This window comes from Oncorhynchus clarkii, chromosome 8 (genome assembly GCF_045791955.1).
Source record: "Oncorhynchus clarkii lewisi isolate Uvic-CL-2024 chromosome 8, UVic_Ocla_1.0, whole genome shotgun sequence".
Classification (NCBI taxonomy): Eukaryota; Metazoa; Chordata; class Actinopteri; order Salmoniformes; family Salmonidae; genus Oncorhynchus; species Oncorhynchus clarkii.
The window spans coordinates 5114519-5134624 of NC_092154.1; the positions used below are offsets into that span (position 1 = coordinate 5114519).

At 44.2% G+C, this 20106-nt stretch overlaps 1 protein-coding gene across 2 annotated transcripts in view; it reads right to left on the reverse strand.

Annotated features, from left to right (window-relative positions):
* LOC139414881 (sorting nexin-17-like) overlaps positions 1-20106 on the reverse strand; it is an 82685-nt gene that overhangs the window by 51537 nt on the left and 11042 nt on the right. For both annotated transcript variants that reach the window (XM_071162478.1, XM_071162479.1), the window contains exons 2-3: positions 10971-11045; positions 5374-5491 (exon numbers count right to left, since the gene is read on the reverse strand). In XM_071162478.1, the coding sequence (XP_071018579.1) occupies positions 5374-5491; positions 10971-11045 (193 nt within the window). The remainder of the gene's footprint in view (positions 1-5373; positions 5492-10970; positions 11046-20106) is intronic.

The window sequence follows — 20106 nt, forward strand, 5'->3', positions numbered from 1 at the left end:
CAACAAGGCTCAGTTTGTTCTGTGGTAACTTTCAGAGGATTAAAACAAATGCTTAACACTGCTACCAGCTAAATTTCACTCAGTTCTTCTCTTTCTGTGTGTTGGTCTGTGTGTGCGTGTCTGTGTGTGTGCGCGCATGCGTGTGCGTGTCAGTGTGTGTATGGCCTCAGTTCACCCTTGACCTGCTTGAGGAAGTGTCTGGCCAAAGCTGATGCTTGGTTTGGGGGGGGGGGGGGGGGGGGGGCATAGCCTACCATCCCCTTGGACCAGTAACCTAAGGAATTAGCTGACATCTTGCCACAGACATCTTGCCAAAGAAACTAGAAAGGACCAAGCTGAGTGAGAGTTGAAACGTTGGTCCACATCTCTGGCTGCATATTAGATCAAAACAAAATGGACCAAACTTTCCTATTAGTCCTGATAACATTATGAATGGATCTGAAGAGAACAGATATCTGGTTCCAGGTTTATCAAGAGGCCTTAGCCTCAACTACTATCATGCTCAGTGTGTGCCTGTGTTAGGCGCTATACTGTATACCGGGCTATTTGGAAATAGTCATGAGGTATGTTTTTTTTATTTTCTTACCGTTGAACCAGATCACGTTCTTTATTTGACCGGGCACATTATGAAGCTTACCGGAAACAGAAACAGTTGAGACAGTCACGTGTTTGTTTGTAAATAGCACAACCGGAGAAAGAACTGTTCTTCCATCAGACAAGCACGCGCCAGACGAGCACGCGCCAGACGAGCACGCGCCAGACAAGCACGTGTCAAAACTTTGTTCATTTGCACAATGTCTCTGATTCACGTTCTCTTGTAAAATGTCCAACCAACATCACCAAACATTACATTCGCTAGCTCCTACCTATAAGCAGGGCATTCAGAAAGTATTCAGACCCCTTCTCTTTTCCCTCATTTTGTTACGTTACAGCCTTATTCTAAAATGGATTAAATAAAACATTTTCCTCAGCAATCTACACACAATACACCATAATGACATCACAAACCCCATAATGACATCACAATACCCCATAATGACATCACAGTACCCCATAATGACATCACAATACCCCATAATGACATCACAATACCCCATAATGACATCACAATACCCCATAATGACATCACAGTACCCCATAATGACATCACAATACCCCATAATGACATCACAGTACCTCATAATGACATCACAATACCCCATAATGACATCACAATACCCCATAATGACATCACCCTACCTCATAATGACATCACAATACACCATAATGACATCACAATACCCCATAATGACATCACAATACCTCATAATGACAAAGTGAAAACAGTTTGACATTTTTACAAAGGTGTTAAAAATAAAAAAACAGAAATACCTTATTTCCATAAGCATTCAGACCCTTTGCTATGAGACTCGAAATTAAGCTTTGAGGTGCATCTTGTTTCCATTGATCATCCTTGAGATGTTTTACAACTTGATTGGAGTCCACCTGTGGTCAATTCAATTGATTGGACATGATTTGGAAAGGCACAAACCTGTCTATAAGGTCCCACAGTTGACAGTGCATGTCAGAGCACAAACCAAGCCATGAGTGCACTGTATGTACAGTGGCAAGAAAAAGTATGTGAACCCTTTGGAATTACCTGGATGTCTGAAAATAATTAGTCATCAAATTTGATCTGATCTTCATTTTAGTCACAACAATGCCCTGCCCTATAAAAAAACAAAACTCACAAAATTTGAGTTTGCTATTCACAAGAAGCATTGCCTGATGTGAACCATGCCTCGAACAAAAGAGATCTCAAAGAAGAATCCTAGAGTTTATTTATTTCACCTTTATTGAACCAGGTATTTTGTAAATGACATCGCCAAAGTTGAGGATCGGTCAGGATAGTCAGTTTTGCGGTGTGAGCGAAGGAGGTTTTGTTTGAATAATAGAAAGCTGATTCTAGATTTGATTTTGGATTGGAGATGTTTGATGTGAGTCTGGAAGGAGAGTTTACAGTCTAGCCAGACACCTAGGTATTTGTAGTTGTCCACATATTCTAAGTCAGAACTGTCCAGGCTAGTCAGGCGGGCAGGTGCGGGCAGCGAACGGTTGAAAAGCATGCATTTAGTTTTACTAGCGTTTAAGAGCAGTTGGAGGCCACGGTAGATTTGTTGAAATATTATCAATTATTTATTGTAAAAACAACCTGATGATTGATTATAAAAAACATTTGACATGTTTCTACGAACTTTACAGATACTATTTGGAATTTTCATCTGCCCGTCGTGACATGCACGAGCCTGTGGATAACTAAACAAAACGTGCCAACAAAAATGGAGGTTTTCAGATATAAAGAGAATCTTTATTGAACAAAACTAACATTTATTGTGTAACTGGGAGTCTCGTGAGTGCAAACATAAGAAGATCAATTAAACTATGGGAGGACACCACGGAAGATCAATTCATTTTATTGCTTTTCTGACTTTAGTGACCAATCTACTTTGCTGCTAGCTGTTCGTAATGTTTTGTCTGCTGAGAGCTGTCCTCACATAATCGCATGTTCTGCTTTCACCGTAAAGCCTTTTTTTTAAATCTGACACGCCAGGTGGATTAACAACAAGCTAAGCTGTGTTTTGCTATATTGCACTTGTGATTTCATGAAAATTAAATATTTTTAGTAATTTAATTTGAATTTGGCGATCTGCAATTCACCGGATGTTGACGAAAATGATCCCGCTAAAGGGATCGGTGCACCAAGAGGATAACGCAGTGTCCAAAGAAGGGCCAGAGTTATACGGAATGGTGTCGTCTGCATAGAGGTGGATCAGAGAATCACCAGCAGCAAGAGCGTCATCATTGATATATACAGAGAAAAGAGTAGGCCCGAGAATTGAACCCTGTGGCAGCCCCATAGAGACAGGCCCTCCAATTTGACACACTGAACTCTATCAGAGAAGTAAGTAGTTGGTGAACCAGGCGATGCAGTCATTTTAGAAACCAAGGCTGTTGTCAGCTAAAGACTTACAGAAATCTCTGGAACATGCTAACATCTCTGTTGACGAGTCTACGATATGTAAAACACTAAACAAAAATGGTGTTCATGGGAGGACACCACGGTAGAAGCCACTGCTGTCCAAAAAAAAACATTGCTGCACGTCTGAAGTTTACAAAAGAGCACCTAGATGTTCCACAGCGTTTCTGGCAAAATATTCTGTGGACAGATGAAACTACAGTTGAGTTGTTTGGAAGGAACACACAACACTATGTGTGGAGAAAAAAAAAATCACAGCACACCAACATCAAGACCTCATCCCAACTGTAAAGTATGGAGGAGGGAGCATCATGGTTTGGGGCTGCTTTGCTGCCTCAGGGCCTGGACAGCTTTCTGTCATTGACGAAAAAAATGAATTCCCAAGTTTAACAAGACATTTTACAGGAAAATGTAAGGCTATCTGTCTGCCAATTGAAGCTCAACAGAAGTTGGGTGATGCAACAGGACAACAACCCAAAACACAGAACTAAAGCAACAGAATGTCTTCAACAGAAGAAAATACGCCTTCTAACGTGGCCCAGTCAGAGTCCTGACCTCAACCCGATTTAAAATGCTGTGGCGTGACCTCGAGAGAGGTTCACAGCAGACCTAAGAATATTGCTGAACTGAAACGGTTTTGTAAAGATGAGGAATTTTGGACCATTCCTGATCATTGTGCAGGTCTGACACGCAACAGAAAACATTTGGTTGAGGTTATTGCTGCCAAAGGAGCATCAGCCAGTTATTAAATCCAAGGGTTAACATACTTTTCCCACCCTGCACTGTGAATGTTTACACGGTGTGTTCAATAAAGACATTTAAAACGTATAATTGTTTGTGTTATTAGTTTAAGCAGACTGTCTGTCTATCGCTGTGACATAGATGAAGATCAGATCAAATTGTTTGACTAATTTATGCAGAAATCCAGGTGATTCCGAAGGGTTCATACTTTTTCTTGCCACTGTTTATCTCTATGAGCTGGATTGCCGGTCTTTGTAATTAGTTTACTTTCGTTTGCGCTCGTTAGCATATTTAGCTAGCAGCCTCCAATCCAAGGAAATTCGCTATTACTTGTGCTATTTTTGTTAGCATTCTGGTAATAGACGCCGAATGGGTTTTTATGTGTAAATCCCGGGATGAGAGAACGACAGAATGACAATATGAAAATCTGAATACCATCCAAACCTAGTGTGTCTGGTCTAGTCAAAGACTATACGCTAATGCCCACACCAATACCACAATAGGCTGAAGTAGACAGAGGTTAACAAGGTATTCTGCTACTTGGATTGGTCATTAAGGTTACTAAGGACAGTAGATCATGAGCCGGCTACTGCCTGTCCTACCATAATGCCCCTTATTGAGCCGGCTACTGCCTGTTCTACCATACTGCCCCTTATTGAGCCGGCTACTGCCTGTTCTACCATACTGCCCCTTATTGAGCCGGCTACTGCCTGTTCTACCATACTGCCCCTTATTGAGCCGGCTACTGCCTGTTCTACCATACTGCCCCTTATTGAGCCGGCTACTGCCTGTTCTACTATACTGCCCCTTATTGAGCCGGCTACTGCCTGTCCTACCATAATGCCCCTTATTGAGCCGGCTACTGCCTGTTCTATCATACTGCCCCTTATTGAGCCGGCTACTGCCTGTTCTATCATACTGCCCCTTATTGAGCCGGCTACTGCCTGTTCTACTATACTGCCCCTTATTGAGCCGGCTACTTCCTGTTCTACCTACCGCCCCTTATTGAGCCGGCTACTGCCTGTTCTACCATACTTCCCCTTATTGAGCCGGCTACTGCCTGTTCTACTATACTGCCCCTTATTGAGCCGGCTACTGCCTGTTCTACTATACCGCCCCTTATTGAGCCGGCTACTGCCTGTTCTATCATACTGCCCCTTATTGAGCCGGCTACTGCCTGTTCTCCCATACTGCCCCTTATTGAGCCGGCTACTGCCTGTTCTATCATACTGCCCCTTATTGAGCCGGCTACTGCCTGTTCTACCATACTGCCCCTTATTGAGCCGGCTACTGCCTGTTCTATCATACTGCCCCTTATTGAGCCGGCTACTGCCTGTTCTACTATACTGCCCCTTATTGAGCCGGCTACTGCCTGTTCTCCCATACCCTCCTCCCCATGGGAAAAATGGAGGTCACTTATAGTTCAATTTAGTCGAGTTAAATTAGATTTGAATGAGAATTTAAACATCCCTGTAGAAAATAAATCACTTTTCTCTGAACAATACTGGAATTGGAATTTTAAATCATCTTCTGAATTAAGTGAATTGGAACTTAAATGAAATGGAGTTGACCCCTAAACTCAAATACAGGGCCCAGAACTGAAAACGTGATCTCACCAGCTTGCATGTATTTCTCCAGCTGTTCTCGTCTCTGCTCCACCTCGGCCGGCGTCAGCGTGAATATCTTCTTTGGGGGGAAAGCAGGTACCACGTTGTTCCCATACTCTTTCTTTATCTGGGAGGAAATTAAAAACATACAAGTTCAAGGTCTGAAACCAAATGGGAAGAAAAGGACTAGTCTGAAAAATATTGAGCATGTTATATTAATCATAATAATAGTTAGAACTACTCTGATACAGATCATATTGTAGAAAAAGTTATTTTTTTACAACCAAATCTATATTTTTTGTTTTAAAGGCATGTTATAAAAAGGGTCCAGACTTCTTTTATGTGATTTCACATTTTTTTGAGAAACAGCAAATCACTTCCTCATCCTCGTTGTGTACTACGGGGGGCCCTGAAAAAAACATTAACAAAGATTCCCCCCAAAAAAACACCCAAATACGTCCGTTTAGAAACGGCAAAGCTCTCAGTATAGTAGCACAGGTTTTTAGATGTTGTACACATGACGACATTGTCATTTCCGAACTGTTTCTGTTTTGTGCGACTCAAGACGTTTCCCACATCCAGCTGTTCCATTCTCTGTGTAGCCTGCTGCTACAGATAACTGCCAGAATAAAGGAAACACCAACATAAAGTGTCTTAATAGGTTGTTGGGCCACCATGAGCCAGAACAACTTCAATTATTTTGTTGTAAAAAATTAAAACTCTTCCTTGAACCTAACACCTTGACAGTCGCTGGACCTGGGTTTGAGTCCCGGTTGGGGCTGCCCCCAAATTCGCTACACTGGTGTCTGAAGTGGGATGTCGCCCCGTGAGGCCATTGGAGAGGCGTATCCACGTGAGGGACTTGGTATAGAGGAGTGTGTGGAAAAGCTCTCCCAAAAAGGATGAGGGTAATGTAACAACTTCAACACCTCCTCAAAAGGTTTGGCTTGACAGTCGCTGGACCCAGATTTCAGTCCCAAGATAAAGAAAGAGTATGGGAACAATGTGGTGCCTGCTACAATATCTTTCAATTGTTGGTTACTTAAAAAAAGTTACATTCTAAACATTTTATTCAGTCTTTCTAATAGGAGTAATGGGTTGAGAGGAAAACATGGACACAAAACCGTTCCCCCAGGCCAAAGTTAAGCCAGAAAACATGGATACACAATGGTGCCCCCAGGCCAAAGTTAAGCCAGAAAACATGGATACACAATGGTTCCCTCATCTGAAGCTCGTTGGAAAACGTGGTGTAACTTATGAGCAGTCTGAGGATGAATCACAGGTTTATTTCAAACCCAGTCAGTTCGGTAGATATGTGGATAGTTTCCATGTAAAACACATTCAGACAGCAGACGACTGGTTTCTACTCTGTCTAGCCAGGTTGAGTTGATTTAACTCATTCCTGTTGAACTCAGGGACTTCATCATCAGACGATCTCAGGCTATAAACAAGATGTTTCAACTAAAGCCTCCCGGACCCCCAAGAACCATCTGGTGTTTTAATTCAGATCTGTGTTTTCAAAAGGGACAACATATCGCCGGTGTCCCAAATGGCAGCCGGTTATCTACTTTTAACCAGAGACCTATGGGTCCTAGTGCACTACTACCCTATAGGCCCTGGTCTAACGTAGTGCACTACTACCCCTATAGGCCCTGGTCTAACGTAGTGCACTACTACCCTATAGACCCTGGTCTAAAGTAGTGCACAACTACCCCTATAGGCCCTGGTCTAAAGTAGTGCACTACTACCCTATAGATCCTGGTCTAAAGTAGTGCACTACTACCCTATAGACCCTGGTCTAACGTAGTGCACTACTACCCTATAGATCCTGGTCTAACGTAGTGCACTACTACCCTATAGACCCTGGTCTAACGTAGTGCACTACTACCCTATAGACCCTGGTCTAACGTAGTGCACTACTACCCTATAGACCCTGGTCTAACGTAGTGCACTACTACCCTATAGACCCTGGTCTAAAGTAGTGCCCTACTACCCTATAGATCCTGGTCTAAAGTACAGCACTACTACCCTATAGACCCTGGTCTAAAGTAGTGCACTACTACCCTATAGACCCTGGTCTAACGTAGTGCACTACTACCCTATAGATCCTGGTCTAAAGTAGTGCACTACTACCCTATAGACCCTGGTCTAACGTAGTGCACTACTACCCTATAGGCCCTGGTCTAAAGTAGTACACTACTACCCTATAGACCCTGGTCTAAAGTAGTGCACTACTACCCTATAGACCCTGGTCTAAAGTAGAGCACTACTACCCTATAGGCCCTGGTCTAAAGTAGTGCACTACTACCCTATAGATCCTGGTCTAAAGTAGTGCACTACTACCCTATAGACCCTGGTCTAAAGTAGTGCATTACTACCCTATAGACCCTGGTCTAACGTAGTGCATTACTACCCTATAGACCCTGGTCTAACGTAGTGCACTACTACCCTATAGACCCTGGTCTAAAGTAGTGCACTACTACCCTATAGACCCTGGTCTAAAGTAGTGCACTACTACCCTATAGACCCTGGTCTAACGTAGTGCACTACTACCCCTATAGGCCCTGGTCTAAAGTAGTGCACTACTACCCTATAGACCCTGGTCTAAAGTAGTGCACTACTACCCTATAGACCCTGGTCTAAAGTAGAGCACTACTACCCTATAGGCCCTCGTCTAAAGTAGGGCACTATAAAAAGGGAATAGGTAGTCATTTGGAACTTAATCGTAGTGAAAAGCAGCAGGGTGTTTTTCATTTCCTACGTTAATGTACTGATGGTATAGAGGAAGAAGCAGACCAGGGTCTCTGTGCTGGATACTCGCGCAGTATCCACAGGCAGACACACCAGCTACGTCTCAAATGACAACCTCTCTCCTACACAGTGGAATACAACCTCTCTCCTACACAGTGGAATACAACCAGAATGCTATTAGGGGTACAGCCTCTCTCCTACACAGTGGAATACAACCAGAATGCTATTAGATACAACCTCTCTCCTACACAGTGGAATACAACCAGAATGCTATTAGATACAACCTCTCTCCTACACAGTGGAATACAACCTCTCTCCTACACAGTGGAATACAACCAGAATGCTATTAGATACAACCTCTGTGACAGATTAGAATTATTGTCCCTCTAAAAATGTAGATGAAGCTACAAAGTCCCACGGGCTTTCTGCTCAGCTGTCACTACCAATAACACTTCATTTTACATCCACTTCCAGTAGTTTCGCCAGCACCTGTAAGAACATTCCCTGAGGAAGGGGTTTGTGTTCATGGGTTTACAGTTACTGCACCGTGACTACACTACAGATGAAGCTGGGTAAACTATAAGGGCTGGCATAGACACAGAAGTCACTGTTATTCAAGTCACAAGTTCTGAGTCTCGAGTCCCCAGTAGAACAGGTAGAGTCCCCAGTAGAACAGGTAGAGTCCCCAGTAGAACAGGTCCAGTCTCCAGTAGAACAGGTCCAGTCCCCAGTAGAACAGGTAGAGTCCCCAGTAGAACAGGTAGAGTCCCCAGTAGAACAGGTCGAGTCCCCAGTAGAACAGGTCGAGTCCCCAGTAGAACAGGTCGAGTCCCCAGTAGAACAGGTTGAGTCCCCAGTAGAACAGGTCGAGTCCCCAGTAGAACAGGTCCAGTCCCCAGTAGAACAGGTCCAGTCCCCAGTAGAACAGGTCGAGTCTCAAGTCGAGTCCAAGTCATGTATTCTAAGAGCAAGTCAAGTCTCAAGTTATGTTGACATACCAAAAGACCAGTAGGGTCTATGCTAGTAATTGTTGCTTGATTCTGCTGGTGAGCAAAGTAAACAGCTCATATTCCTGATCACCAATTTGTTTTGAAGCTGCACATAATGCCTTCGGAAAGTATTCAGCCTTTTCCCACATTTTGTTACGTTACAGCCTTATTCTAAAATAGATTAAATAAAACAATTTCCTCAGCAATCTACATGCAATACCTCATAATGACATCACAATACCCCATAATGACATCACAATACCTCATAATGACATCACAATACCTCATAATGACATCACAATACCTCATAATGACATCACAATACCTCAAAATGACAAAGCGATCAGGTTTTTAGAAATGTTTGCAAATTTTTTTTAATTTTTTTTTTTAAATACCTTATTTACAAAAGTATTCAAACCCTTTGCTATGGTACTCAAAATTGCACTCAGGTGCATCCTGTTTCCATTGATTATCTTTGAGATGTTTCTACAACTTGATTGGAGTCCACCTGTGGTAAATTCAATTGATTGGATATGATTTGGAAAGGCACACACCTGTCTATATAAGGTCCCACAGTTGACAGTGCATGTCAGATCAAAAACCAAGCCATGAGGTGGAAGGAATTGTGAAAAGAGCTCTGAGACAGGATTGTGTCGAGGCACAGATCTGGGGAAGGGTACCAAAACATTTCTCCAGCATTGAAGGTCGCCAAGAACACAGTGGCATCCATCATTCTTAAATTGATTCAGTTTTGGAACAACCAAGACTCTTCCTAGAGCTGGCAACCTGGCCAAACTGAGCAATCGGGGGAGAAGGGCCTTGGTCAGGGAGGTGACCAAGAACCCGATGGTCCCTCTGACAGAGCTCTAGAGTTCCTCTGTGGAGATGGTTGTCCTTCTGGAAGGTTCTCCCATCTCTGCAGCAACCCACCAATCAGACCTTTATGGTAGAGTGGCCACTCCTCATTAAAAGGCACATGACAGCCCGCTTGGGAGTTTTCCAAAAGCCACCTAAAGACTTTCAGACCATAAACTCAGACTCTGAGCTAAGCGTATGCTAAGCGTATCTTCTGGAAGAAACCTGGCACCATCCCTACGGTGAAGCATGGTAGTGGCAGCATCCCTACGGTGAAGCATGGTGGTGGCAGCATCCCTACGGTGAAGCATGGTGGTGGCAGCATCCCTACAGTGAAGCATGGTGGTGGCAGCATTAATCTGTGGGGATGTTTTTCAGCGGCAGGGACTGGGAGACTAGTCAGGATCGAGGGAAAGATGAACGAAGCAAAATACAAAGATATCCTTGATGAAAAGTGCTCTGGAGCAGGTTAGGACCTCAGACTGGGGCAAAGATTCCCCTTGCAACAGGACAACGACCCTAAGCACACAGCCAAGACAATGCAGGAGTGGCTTCGGGACAAGTCTCTGAATGTCCTTGAGTGGCCCAGCCAGAGCCCGGACTTGAACCCGATCAAACATCTCTGGAGAGACCTGCAAATAGCTGTGCAGCGACACTCTCCATCCCAACTGACAAAGCTTGAGAGGATCTGCAGAGAAGAATGGGATAAACTCCCCAAATACAGGTGTGCCAAGCTTGTAGCGTCAAACCCAAGAAGACTAGAGGCTGCAATCGCTGCCATATGTGCATATGTGTCTATACAAAGTACTGAGTAAAGGGTCTGAATACTTATGTATATGTGATTTCGGGTTGTTTTTGTGCAAAAAGTTCTTTTTGCTTTGTCACTATGGGTATTGAGTAGATTGAGGAGAAATATATTTTTAATACATTTTAGTATAACGTAGATATACATTTGTTTTCAAGTCAAGGGGTCTGAATACTTTCTGAATGCAATGCATGTTGAAGTCTTACCTGTTGGTGTAGGCCGAGCAGCTGGCTATAGCGTACCTGACAATGCAGAACGCTATTCACATGGATGTTGAATGCCTGTCGAAGAGATGAGAATAGATTCTTTACTGAGCACTTCTCTCTAGCATATAGGCTTCACTTAGCAGTAAGATCATTTAAAAAAATCAACGTCATTCTATTCATTTTTGAAAATACATTTTAAAATTAGTCTTATGTTTCTTAGGACCTGCCTAAAAATAAATTAAGAATTAATTATTTTGCGAGGTTGTAGCCTATATTCAATGGATTTGTTAAAATAAACGGCATGTGAATGGGAGATGGGAAAACGGACTGTATGACTTGGGCTCTAAAAACCATTGGCAGAATATATTTTATTTTGCAACACACTGTAAGGTCTGTCTAAAAGGGTATTATTTAGTGCTACTCGGCTCACACGGTCTTCAATTTGCATCACGGAAACTAGGGAGCTTCCCGAAATGGCACCCTATTACAGAGGCATCAAAGCTGGGACCGAGACACTGAAGAACAACTTCTACCTCAAGGCCATCAGACTGTTAAAACAGCCATCACTAACTCAGACTGAAAAACAGCTTCTATCTCAAGGCCCTCAGACTGTTAAACAGCTTCTATCTCAAGGCCATCAGACTGTTAAACAGCTTCTATCACCATCAGACTGTTAAACAGCCATCACTAACTATCGCATATCTTACATTACTCATCTCATATACTGTATTTTATTCCATCTACTGCACCTTTCCTCTGCCGCTCGGCCATCGCTCATCCATATACTCATATGTACATATTCTTATTAATTCCTTTAGATTTGTGTGTATGAGGTAGTTGTTGTGAAATTGTTACATTACTTGTTAGATATTACTGCACTGTCAGAACTAGAAACGCTTGCATTAACATCTACTAACCATGTGTATGTGACTATTAACATCTGCTAACCATGTGTATGTGACCAATAACATCTGCTAACCGTGTGACCATTAACATCTGCTAACCATGTGTATGTGACCATTAACATCTACTAACCATGTGACCAATAACATCTGCTAACCATGTGACCAATAACATCTACTAACCATGTGTATGTGACCAGTAACATCTGCTAACCATGTGCATGTGACCAGTAACATCTGCTAACCATGTGTATATGACCATTAACATCTGCTAACCATGTGTATGTGACCAGTAACATCTGCTAAGCATGTGACCAATAACATCTGCTAACCATGTGACCATTAACATCTACTAACCATGTGTATGTAACCAATAACATCTGCTAACCATGTGTATGTAACCATTAACATCTACTAACCATGTGTATGTGACCAATAACATCTGCTAACCATGTGACCAATAACATCTGCTAACCATGTGACCAATAACATCTGCTAACCATGTGTATGTGACCAATAACATCTGCTAACCATGTGTATGTAACCATTAACATCTGCTAACCATGTGTATGTGACCAATAACATCTGCTAACCATGTGACCAATAACATCTACTAACCATGTGTATGTAACCATTAACATCTGCTAACCATGTGTATGTGACCAGTAACATCTGCTAAACATGTGACCAATAACATCTGCTAACCATGTGACCATTAACATCTACTAACCATGTGACCATTAACATCTACTAACCATGTGTATGTAACCAATAACATCTGCTAACCATGTGTATGTAACCATTAACATCTACTAACCATGTGTATGTGACCAATAACATCTGCTAACCATGTGACCAATAACATCTGCTAACCATGTGACCAATAACATCTGCTAACCATTAACATCTGATATCCATGTGTATGTGACCATTAACATCTGCTAACCATTAACATCTACTAACCATGTGTATGTAACCATTAACATCTGCTAACCATGTGACCATTAACATCTACTAACCATGTGTATGTGACCAATAACATCTGCTAACCATGTGACCATTAACATCTGATAACCATGTGACCAATAACATCTGCTAACCATGTATATGTGACCAATAACATCTGCTAACCATGTGACCATTAACATCTACTAACCATGTGCATGTGACCATTAACATCTGCTAACCATGTGACCATTAACATCTGCTAACCATGTGACCAATAACATCTGCTAACCATGTGACCAATAACATTTGATTTGATTTAGTGCACTACTTTAGACCAGGGCCCTATTCCCTACATAGTGCACTACATTAGACCAGGGCCCTATTCCCTACATAGTGCACTACTTTAGACCAGGGCCCTATTCCCTACATAGTGCACTACTTTAGACCAGGGCCCTATTCCCTACATAGTGCACTACTTTAGACCAGGGCCCTATTCCCTACATAGTGCACTACTTTAGACCAGGGCCCTATTCCCTACATAGTGCACTACTTTAGACCAGGGCCCTATTCCCTATATATATATTTTTTTTAACCTTTATTAAGAACAAATTCTCAATTAAGAACAAATTCTTATTTTCAATGACGGCCTAGGAACAGTGCCTGTTAACTGCCTGTCAGCACGGGGATTTGAACTTGCAACCTTCCGGTTACTAGTTCAACGCTCTAACCACTAGGCTACCCTGCCGCCCCTAGTGCGGCACGCACTACTTAAACCAGGGCCCTATTCCCTACATAGTGCACTACTTTAGACCAGATCCCTATTCCCTATATAGTGCACTACGTTAGACCAGATCCCTATTCCCTATATAGTGCACTACTATAGACCAGGGCCCTATTCCCTATATAGTGTACTACTTTTGAACAGAGCCCTATTCCCTATATAGTGGTACTACTATAGACCAGAGCCCTATACCCTATATAATGGTACTACTATAGACCAGAGCCCTATTCCCTATATAATGGTACTACTATAGACCAGGGCCCTATTCCCTATATAGTGCACTACTTTAGACCAGAGCCCTATTCCCTATATAGTGGTACTACTATAGACCAGAGCCCTATACCCTATATAGTGCACTACCTTAGACCAGGACCCATAGAGTTATCATTAATTATAGCAGGGCCTGTACTATCCAGTATGTGGAATAGGGTGCCATTTCAGACACAGTATAGATTTATTAAGTGTTGCTCTGCTCTGGGAATACATTGTACAGCGGAGAGTCATTAAGTGTTGCTCTGATCTGGGAATACATTGCACAGTGTAGAGTCATTAAGTGTTGCTCTGCTCTGGGAATACATTGCACAGCGTAGAGTCATTAAGTGTTGCTCTGATCTGGGAATACATTGCACAGTGTAGAGTCATTAAGTGTTGCTCTGCTCTGGGAATACATTGCACAGCGTAGAGTCATTAAGTGTTGCTCTGCTCTGGGAATACATTGCACAGCGTAACACAAGCCTTTCACACACAGATGTTTTTTGTATTGATGCAGGGGACACAATAACACACTGTTAGGGATATAAAGTAATGAATGGTGTAACACAACCTGAAGTTAACTTGTTGGCTCAACTTCCCTGTTTGTTTTGACAAGAGCTACCAGGCTCCTCCTACGCAACAGTAATGTTTGGAATCAACAAAAGCCAATCAGTGGTGTCAGATGTAGCGCCCAATCACAGGCAAAGAGAACATGAACCACTATTTTCCATTGTGAAAGGCTTCATTAAAATTACATTTCTTCTTGGAACACTGAGGTGTTTGGTATGATAAAAACACACAGCCAACCCCCCTTCCCTCTCCTCAGACACACAGCCAACCAGTCTTCCCTCTCCTCAGACCCACAGCCAACCCAGTCTTCCCTCTCCTCAACAGACACACAGCCAACCCAGTCTTCCCTCTCCTCAACAGACACACAGCCAACCCCCGTCTTCCCTCTCCTCAACAGACACACAGCCAACCAGTCTTCCCTCTCCTCAACAGACACACAGCCAACCCCAGTCTTCCCTCTCCTCAGACCCACAGCCAACCCCCGTCTTCCCTCTCCTCAGAAACACAGCCAACCCCAGTCTTCCCTCTCCTCAACAGACCCACAGCCAACCCCAGTCTTCCCTCTCCTCAACAGACCCACAGCCAACCCCAGTCTTCCCTCTCCTCAACAGACACACAGCCAACCCCAGTCTTCCCTCTCCTCAGAAACACAGCCAACCCCCGTCTTCCCTCTCCTCAACAGAAACACAGCCAACCCCAGTCTTCCCTCTCCTCAACAGACACACAGCCAACCCCAGTCTTCCCTCTCCTCAGACACACAGCCAACCCCAGTCTTCCCTCTCCTCAACAGACACACAGCCAACCCCAGTCTTCCCTCTCCTCAACAGAAACACAGCCAACCCCAGTCTTCCCTCTCCTCAACAGAAACACAGCCAACCCCAGTCTTCCCTCTCCTCAACAGAAACACAGCCAACCCCAGTCTTCCCTCTCCTCAGACACACAGCCAACCCCAGTCTTCCCTCTCCTCAACAGAAACACAGCCAACCCCAGTCTTCCCTCTCCTCCTCAGAAACACAGCCAACCCCAGTCTTCCCTCTCCTCAACAGACACACAGCCAACCCCAGTCTTCCCTCTCCTCAGACACACAGCCAACCCAGTCTTCCCTCTCCTCAACAGAAACACAGCCAACCCAGTCTTCCCTCTCCTCAACAGAAACACAGCCAACCCAGTCTTCCCTCTCCTCCTCAGACACACAGCCAACGCCCCTCTCCCTTAATTACATTGAAGGGCTTTATTGGTGTGGGAAACATGTTTACAAGGCCAAAGCAAGTGAAATAGATCAAACAAAAAGTGAAATAAACAGTAAACATTGCACTCACAAAAGTACCAAAAGAATAAAGACATTTCAAATGAACTATTTTCACATCATATGACAAGTACAAAAGAGAAAGTATAAAAACATAAATATGGGTTGTATTTACAATGGTGTTTGTTCTTCACTGGTTGGCCTTTTCTTCTGGCATCAGGTCACACATCTTGCTACTGTGTGATGGCACACTGTGGAATTTCACCCAGTAGATATGGGAGTCGGGTTTGTTTTTTGTTTGTTTTCTAATTCTTTGTGGGTCTGTGTAATCTGAGGGAAATATATGTCTCTCTAATATGGTCATACATTTGGCAAGAGGTTAAGGAAGTGCAGCTCAGTTTCCACCTCCTTTTGTGGGCAGTGTGCACATAGGCTGTCTTCTGAGAGCCAGGTCTGCCTCTCCCTCTCTCTCCCCCCTCAACTGTTTTACAGCCAGCAATGGACCCCTAAACCTAACAGATTAAACTGTTTTTGTAGGAGGAAATCAGTGTTCTGTCCAAGAGTTCAACACCTCACCAACATGTTATGACACAATCTTGCATCAGCCCCACTTTAAAAATCAGTCATAGATATTATCTGTTTCTTATTAATACAAAATATCACAAGAATGCTTTACAGAGTTGCAGACAAAGCATCTGGCAATGTGTCAATTCAACAACAGTCCAGAACTACTGTATACTGTGTAGAACATGACAGACTTCTGTGACCTCAGGGGAAGTGACTTCAAGTTTGACTTCAGTCTGCCTGGTTATCTAAATAAAGTTGTTCTATTGGTGGCCTTGAGGGACCTGGAACTGCCTGTCTGTCTTCAGAAAGCATCTCGTCTAGGCCTAGACCGTCTCCAGAAAGCATCCGTTCTAGGCCCAGACCGTCTCCAGAAAGCATCTGTTCTAGGCCCAGACCGTCTTCAGAAAGCATCCGTTCTAGGCCCAGACCGTCTTCAGAAAGCATCTCGTCTAGGCCCAGACCGTCTTCAGAAAGCATCTCATCTAGGCCCAGACCGTCTTCAGAAAGCATCTCATCTAGGCCCAGACCGTCTTCAGAAAGCATCTCATCTAGGCCCAGACCGTCTTCAGAAAGCATCTCATCTAGGCCCAGACCGTCTTCAGAAAGCATCTCATCTAGGCCTAGACCGTCTTCAGAAAGCATCTCATCTAGGCCTAGACTGTCTTCAGAAAGCATCTCGTATAGGCCTAAACTGTCTTCAGAAAGCAGATGATCTAGGCCTAGACTGTCTTCAGAAAGCAGATGATCTAGGCCTAGACTGTCTTCAGAAAGCAGATGATCTAGGCCTAGACCGTCTTCAGAAAGCATCCGTTCTAGGCCTAGAATGTCTTCAGAAAGCATCTCGTATAGGCCTAGACTGTCTTCAGAAAGCATCATGTATAGGCGTAGACTGTCTTCAGAAAGCATCTCGTATAGGCCTAGACTGTCTTCAGAAAGCATCTCGTAAAGGCCTAGACTGTCTTCAGAAAGCATCTCGTATAGGCCTAGACTGTCTTCAGAAAGCATCTCGTATAGGCCTAGACTGTCTTCAGAAAGCATGTCGTATATGCCTAGACCGTCTTCAGAAAGCAGATGATCTAGGCCTAGACAAGGTTGGGAAAATCTAAACATGGCAGTGTTCGCCTTAGCAATCTCACTGGAATAAAGACCTCCTCCATTCCTGTCATTATAGAAAGAGATTGTGAAATCTCACATCTCAAAATAGGGCTACTTAAAGGCAGTTATAGTCAATGAACTAATCACTAATCACCTTGATGTGATCGGCCTGACTGAAACATGGCTTAAGCATGATGAATTTACTGTGTAAATGAGGCCTCTCCTCCTGGCTACACTAGTGACCAAATCCCCAGCGCATCCCGCGGAGGTGTTGCTAATGTAACAGTTTAACTTTCGTCCCTCTCCTCGCCCCAACCTGGGCTCGAACCAGGGACCCTCTGCACACATCAACAGTCACCCTCGAAGCATCGTTACCCGTCGCGCTACAAAAGCCGCGGCCCTTGCAGAGCAAGGTGAACCACTACTTCAAGGTCTCAGAGCGAGTGACGTCACCGATTGAAACGCTATTAGGGCACCACCGCTAACTAGCTAGCCATTTTACATCAGTTACACTAACATTTACGATAGCAAATTTCACTTAAAAAATAAATAAAAAAGACTGCGTTTTCGACTTTTGAGCTTCTAGTCATGAAATCTATGCAGCCTACTCAATCACCTCTTATAGCTACTGTTTACAGGCCTCCTGGGCCATATACAGCGTTCCTCACGGAGTTCCCCGAATTCCTATCGGACCTTGTGGTCATGGCTGATAACATTATAATTTTTGGTGACTAGTATTCACATGGAAAAGTCCACACACCCACTCCAATTTGATTTAACTAATGAAACACTGAACGTAAATGATCACAAGCCTATTCAGCCAAATTATACCAAAACGACACAGCCAATTTGCAGTGAAATAAAGAGGGGCATTGTTATTTTTTTTTTACAGCCTACTTAGACAGGTAATGTGCACCATCTTCGCTAACTTCTCCCACCAGTTTCAAGCTAGCTTGCTAGCTAATGACATGTTTAAAAAAAACTAACATCAGAGATGGATAGCTTAGCATCTAAAGCTGTCTGATACAGCTCGCCAGTTGCTAATAAAAGTAGCATGAATAAGTCAGAAGCCAGCTAGCAATGTCAAGTTCAGTTTTTTTTTTTACCAACACAACTCCTGTACATGTAGAAATGAGAAAATGTAAAATTCAAGCAGACCATGTTAGTTTTATTCAAGGACTTCAGGCTGAGAAGTATTAGCTACGTCTTCACCAGATGGTCGTCCCCAGTCAGCTCCATAGTCTTCCACCAGATGGTTGTCCCCAGTCAGCTCCATAGTCTTCACCAGATGGTTGTCCCCAGTCAGCTCCATAGTCTTCACCAGATGGTTGTCCCCAGTCAGCTCCATAGTCTTCACCAGATGGTTGTCCCCAGTCAGCTCCATAGTCTCCACCAGATGGTTGTCCCCAGTCAGCTCCATAGTCTCCACCAGATGGTTGTCCCCAGTCAGCGCCATAGTCTCCACCAGATGGTTGTCCCCAGTCAGCGCCATAGTCTTCACCAGATGGTTGTCCCCAGTCAGCTCCGTAGTCTCCACCAGATGGTTGTCCCCAGTCAGCTCCATAGTCTCCACCAGATGGTTGTCCCCAGTCAGCTCCATAGTCTCCACCAGATGGTTGTCCCCAGTCAGCTCCATAGTCTCCACCAGATGGTTGTCCCCAGTCAGCTCCATAGTCTCCACCAGATGGTTGTCCCCAGTCAGCTCCATAGTCTTCACCAGATGGTTGTCCCCAGTCAGCTCCATAGTCTTCACCAGATGGTTGTCCCCAGTCAGCTCCATAGTCTCCACCAGATGGTTGTCCCCAGTCAGCTCCATAGTCTTCACCAGATGGTTGTCCCCAGTCAGCTCCATAGTCTCCACCAGATGGTTGTCCCCAGTCAGCTCCATAGTCTCCACCAGATGGTTGTCCCCAGTCAGCTCCATAGTCTCCACCAGATGGTTGTCCCCAGTCAGCTCCATAGTCTCCACCAGATGGTTGTCCCCAGTCAGCTCCATAGTCTTCACCAGATGGTTGTCCCCAGTCAGCTCCATAGTCTTCCACCAGATGGTTGTCCCCAGTCAGCTCCATAGTCTTCACCAGATGGTTGTCCCCAGTCAGCTCCATAGTCTCCACCAGATGGTTGTCCCCAGTCAGCTCCATAGTCTTCACCAGATGGTTGTCCCCAGTCAGCTCCATAGTCTTCCACCAGATGGTTGTCCCCAGTCAGCTCCATAGTCTTCACCAGATGGTTGTCCCCAGTCAGCTCCATATTCTTCCACCTGAACCGACGTCACAGGCAATATCCCAGGCTGCGTGGCTTAGGGGGGGCGTGGCTTACTAACGTACGTGCTGCATCAAGCACTTGAGGGGGGCGTGGCTTACTAACGTACGTGCTGCATCAAGCACTTGAGGGGGGCGTGGCTTACTAACGTACGTGCTGCATCAAGCACTTGAGGGGGGCGTGGCTTACTATCGTACGTGCTGCATCAAGCACTTGAGGGGGGCGTGGCTTACTAACGTACGTGCTTCACACATTATTTTCTTGGGGGGGGGCGTGGCTTACTAACGTACGTGCTTCACACATTATTTTCTTGGGGGGGGGGCGTGGCTTACTAACGTACGTGCTTCACACATTATTTTCTTGGGGGGGGGCGTGGCTTACTAACGTACGTGCTTCACACATTATTTTCTTGGGGGGGGGCGTGGCTTACTAACGTACGTGCTTCACACATTATTTTCTTGGGGGGGGGCGTGGCTTACTAACGTACGTGCTTCACACATTATTTTCTTGGGG